The 5,544-nt window shown below is 43.5% G+C and overlaps 1 protein-coding gene across 1 annotated transcript; it reads right to left on the reverse strand.

The window, feature by feature from the left end:
• Positions 1 to 1,660: 1,660 nt before the first annotated feature.
• Positions 1,661 to 2,844, reverse strand: LOC133902039 (uncharacterized). Its single transcript, XM_062343612.1, has one exon. The coding sequence runs from the start codon at positions 2,503 to 2,505 to the stop codon at positions 1,909 to 1,911; it is 597 nt and encodes a 198-aa protein (XP_062199596.1). The 5' UTR covers positions 2,506 to 2,844; the 3' UTR covers positions 1,661 to 1,908.
• Positions 2,845 to 5,544: the final 2,700 nt, after the last annotated feature.

Genomic DNA, 5,544 nt, shown 5'->3' on the forward strand with positions numbered 1-5,544 from the left:
AGCGGTGAAAGTCTGCAGCCTAGATAATGTTTCACCGAGTTCACCTGGGGTCGTTGGATAAGAATTTGATGGCTCCCGACAAATTTACTGTTTACTGCTGTTTTTCACGCGCGCAGAACTGGATTACGCGCCGTTAAGCTTGTTTAGCTGAGTTTACTTTGTGTTTAAGACTTAATCATGCTGTAATTTTGAACCGGGCAGGTTTATAAGCCCTTCTTGCGTGAGAAGAAAAAAAAACACTAAGACAGAATGATGGATATCCTAGTCTAAGTAGCTATCTAGTTCCTTGTTCTGTTCTTCACTTTTTCCCCTTTTGCGTTCCGCTGATTCATCCACATATCCACCAAATTCTCCACCAAATTGGATCCTGTATCTGCGGGATCTAACAAGCCAGAATTCCAATTTCTCAGAGGTCTTCGGCGAAGAAAACTAATATCCCTTTTTCCAGTTTCTGGTCAGAAGTTAGAGAGAATTCTCTTTCTGATTTGTTAGATTCGGTGCTGCAGTTGTAGACACATCTTACTCGGTATGTAGACACATCTTCCCGATTGTAACCTTGTGTTAGCATATTTGATGTTCACCAACCGTGTATGCAGATTGCAGCTAAGGGGAACTACTCAATAGTTGCTTGGAATCTGGAAGTTGTGCTACAAGATTGTGCCCTCTATGCAGAAGGTCCGCATTTTCGGCTCTAATCCTGATGCAACCGACTCCTCTGATGATGGAGATACATATCATTGAGGTCTAATCATATTTGACGCTAAAATGGCTGCAGCGGATGGCATGAGATCACGTCGCTATGGATTTCGTGGTGAGACTATTTGGGTCGTAGTGGATCGTCTGAGTAAGATAGCATATTTTATCCCTATCCGGTCCATAAATTCTGCCGCTGATTTGGTACTGCTCTACATGCGTTAGATAGTGTGACTGCATGGAGTGTCCCATTCTATCGTTTCTGACAGAGATGTTAAGTTTGTTTTTAAGTTATAGGATAGTTTGCAAAGTGTTATGGGTGTGAATTAGGTGTTAGATGGTAACCTCTAGGTATGTGGATATCTGGGGCCTTACACCTCATTCCCTAACTACATTTTTAGTAATCCATCGTTGCTTTCTGCTAGTTATATATGTGGCCTCGTCAGATTTCAGTGCTTAATGTATGTGAGTACCAATGGACATTGGATTCTAAATAACTAATCATGCTGAGAAAGTAGTAAGTTCTTGAAAGTTGGATGAAGTAGTATATATCTGGCAAAAAAGTTCCTTGTTGGTGTCTAGTAGAACTTAGATATACATGAGCAAAATTTCCTTCCAAGAGAAGTTAGATATCTGTATTTGTTACATGACATAAGGTGTCCTTTGATCTGAGAACTGCTGTCTTTAATTTGGATATCGAAAGAGTTGTTCATTTGCAACATCAGACACCGAAATTGAAGTATCTACAATACTTGTGACAGGAATTGTTCATATGTAACATCACAAAACGAAAGTGTAGTATCCAGTGTCGTATCAAGATGTTGATCAACATACATCCTGAACTGGTATTCAGTATTCACAGGACACATCTGCTCTGAAATAACTGTATTATTTAAAGCCAGAGTAGCACTGTCTGTCAGCACTGCTCCTAAAAATTTAACATTTGATAATTTGAATCCACTTCGTTTAGAACATACTGTAAGCTCCAAAAGACTTAGTGAAGTCCCGAGAAAAACACTATGCGTAATCTGTTCTCAATGCAATATATATAGTGCAGGAATTACATATGTCTAATGCTAACACTCTAATGCAAAATGCTGATGAAGCATATGACCAAACTTTTTTCCCCAGAAGTGATTTTCTTTCAGTCAGACACCAAGAACCGAAAAATGGCTCCTTCCAACGAAGCTCCCGCCGTCGCCAGCGTGCGTCGGTTCAGTAGACGGCGGCGCACTCGAAGGAGACGTCGCAGCCGGGGACCGGGGTGAGCTTGATGGCGTGCTTGACCCTGCTCATGAAGACGGGGAGGAAGGACATGGCCTGGCAGATGCAGGCGTTGTCGATGCCCATGAGGCGGCGGCAGCACGCCGTATCGTAGGGGTCGTGGCCGCCGTGCCCGAGGCCGTGCCGCCGGCTATGGGTGTGCTCCCGCTCGCGCTCGCGGCCGTGGTCGTGGTCGTGGTGGTCCGCCTGCAGATCGTACGAGGCCGACGAGCCGTTGCTGTGCAGCTGCAGCGGCTGCGCCGGGTTCGGGCCGGAGAAGGTGCGCAGGCTGCACGCCTCGTTGGCTAGGTTGAACTGCGAGCGGCAGAACACCTGCGCCGTGGCGCGGTGGCGGCCTATGCTGTCCGCCGCCATGAAGACGAGCAGCAGCAGGAAGGCCGCGGACCGTGCATTGAGAGAAGGCAATGGTGATGATGACGATGATCTCTTCTTAATGTCCATGGCGGTGGTGAGTTTCTTCAGAGCTGCAGGTGATGGTGGTTTCCTTTGTGTTGTGGGTTTTCGATCAGGGGATGATTTTGGTGGCATTTCAGAGGGGTTTAAGTAGGGAATTTGAAGCTCGTTTAGGAGGGAATCTGGTGGTTTTGGTCAGCATTGTCTTGCTGGTGGAAGTTAGGAGAGGGATCAGATGAGATTGTTAGGGGTTTTGCAGGATGAATCTGTTGCAGGGACTTTTCTTAGGCTCCTCATGCTTGAGTTGTGACTAGTTTGACCTTGACCTTGACTTTGACTTGATATTTTCTGTGATCCTGTTCTTCTGTGATGATGTATTGAACTTAGCTTCTCTGGAACTTCTTTTTTTTTTTTATCCTTTTAGAATGGCATGTGAATTTAGCTAGTTTAATTTGGTTTGGCAGGAAAATCTGTCTATTATGTCGGCTCTTTAATATCCTCTGGATCAAAATTCCTTCAAAAGGGATAAGCAAGCAGATCTGACAAGTGAAGCTCTGAAATGTGTTGCCTTGCGAGCTGATCGATTTGCTGATGCGGTTCATGCCGCAGTTTCCATAGCTTGTGCATAGAGGTACAATGACTTTTTTTTTTTTGGTGAGTGAAGCCACATGAGCAGCATATTCTTCAAATCTTCTCTGGGAGGCAAAGTATTTCTTCAGAATGCGATCATTTTTCTAATCGCAATTAGTCCTTGCTGAGTTTCTGTTCATCCGCATGTATCTTGGGGACTACATGGAGGAGACCTTATTTTTGGCCCCCCTTCTTTAATATGTCTACATCAAAAGAAGGAACTTGAGACCATAGAGTCAATTGCACGACCAATTCCAGGGTCAGCTAGGATTTTGTTCGATTCCATTCCTTCCTCTCTTTTATCACAACTCGCAATAAGGAACTCGTTAATAATTACATCGATGGTGTAATCATAATTTCTAAAGAAAGATTCACTCCAATGAAATCCTCAAATTTGCATATTTCAGTGCTACAGTACTTCTGCGGTCGGCTGCAGCAGCTCTAACAGATCTCCTGCTAGTGCTACAGTGCGCTACAGTGCGCGGAGGAGTATGGCGCTGTGAATTTGCCAGGACAATGTAGCATCCGCAGTACTGTAGCAGCTCTGTTCACAAAGGCTGACGGTGGGTCCGGAGGGAGGAAGAGAGTAGTAGAAGGTAAGAAATAGAGTAGCTGTTGGAGATAAAAAAAATAAGAAATGTTGTAATAGTGATAGGGGATACTATAATAGTGTTTTTAAAGATGAAAATTTGAGGTAGCTGTTGGAGATGGTCTGACCATCTCGTCGGTATCCCTCTCCACATCACTGTGCTTCTGTCCTTTTGTTGATCCTTGCATGCCGCATCGTCTCTAACAGCTTTGGCAAAAATGAATCTTCAACAGCTACAGGGAAGCGGGTTCTAGTGTGGTTTGGCAAAAATGCCGATAGAAACAGGAGTCTGTATCACTGTTGACTGAGGATGCATGTGGGACCGAAAGAAGGAGGAGAGTAATGAAAGGTAGGAAATAAGGTAGCTGCTGGAGATGAAAAAAATAAGGAATACTGTAATAGTGTTGAATGATACTGTAATAGTGTTATAGGAGATATATTTTTAGAGCATCTGCTGAAAATAGCCTAAAAATCCTGACAGGCTTAAAGCTGCAGAACATTAACCGAGTACTCTCACAAATTGTTTTTTTTTTCCTGAGACAGAAAGCATTGCAACATGCTTGTAAAATACAATTCATTTCTGGTCCTTTTGGGTAAAGGCCTGGTTCAGGCAACTGGACAGGCGACGGCGGTAATTCAACGTCGTGTCCTTTTCAGAGGTGTCACTTTGGAGATTCTATTCTCGTGTTACGGTGGTTGTTGGCCTAGTAGCGGTTTGGTCGGTTTTGATTTGAACCACTAGCTTTTTCTACAGGTTTATCCCTACGTCCTCGTTTCACGATAGCTTTTTTTTTTCTTTCTGGTTTGCCTCTTCTCAAAAGTGTTTATTCCAATACGCATTTCTTCGAAGCGACGTGCTACAGTCTTATAGGTCAGAGAGGTGCAGCGTGGGAGCAGGACTCCGCCGATCTGAGTTGTGTTGTGGCGGTATGGGAGTAGGGCTCCGCCGGCCGAGTTGTGGCGACGTGAGAGTTGGGCTCTGCCATCCGAGTTATGTGAGAGACAGTAGCACGCGGGTTGAGTTAGGTTAAAATTATCTGTTGTCTGATTGTACTTTTGGTGTGGACGTTGTTCTGTTTCAAGGTTATCTACCGGTTCCTTTAAACCGTATAGTACTGTAGCATTTTTAACCTGATTTTTTCTTATAAAGTAGATCAATTCTTCCTTTCTATTAAAAAATTCGGACGGTCCTTTTGGAAAAAAAAAATGCGTTTCTGGAGAGAGAGGGAGGGAAACAGATGCGAGCATTATCAGCATTGCTTCCTGACACCATCATTTCGTTTGATGTTACAAATATAATTATGATCTATGATTATGATCTGTATATATAACACAATGTGTTGGACTATTGGCTCACAGAAATAAACAGAAATTGATTTTATATAATTGCAATGTAATCCAGGCATCTTCCGTCCATGGAGAGGTTGTCGTCAGGAAAGTATTATGCCAAGACGATGGATGTGGTAGACAAACAACCAATGCTGACGCACCATGGGCTCACCGCTGCACTTTAGGCTCCCCGCAACATCTTCTGCTATGGCCTTAAAAAAACTGTCACAACTGACATTTGTTCTTTTAGATTTAAACATGTACCTTTTTTTAATTTTTCCAAAGAAACGGCATAATGGTAGAACAAATACAATTCAGATATGTAAGGAGGAACCCTAACTAAACCTTATCAACTCTGTGCTAACTATTGCCCCTTTGTGGCTCTGTTCCATTGTTTCCCTAGTGAAATATGTTCTGCATGCATCTTGTGGTTTCTCAGAGGAAGGAAAGCATTCGAGGATTTCGAGAATACTGCTCACTGAAACTGTTCAGATCCGATCATCAACCTCTGACAGTCAGTGTCACTTACGCTGGCTCATACTATTTCTTTGCTTGTTGTTACTTTCACAAGGAATATTGCTCACTGAAGTTGTGTGCCCACTTGGAAAACTTCCACTGTCCGGTGC

Source organism: Phragmites australis, chromosome 20 (assembly GCF_958298935.1).
Source record: "Phragmites australis chromosome 20, lpPhrAust1.1, whole genome shotgun sequence".
NCBI lineage: Eukaryota > Viridiplantae > Streptophyta > Magnoliopsida > Poales > Poaceae > Phragmites > Phragmites australis.

What these genes read in the sequence shown, in the direction of transcription:
- LOC133902039 (XM_062343612.1), bottom strand. Translation starts at nt 2,505, where the DNA reads ATGCCACCAAAATCATCCCCTGATCGAAAACCCACAACACAAAGGAAA.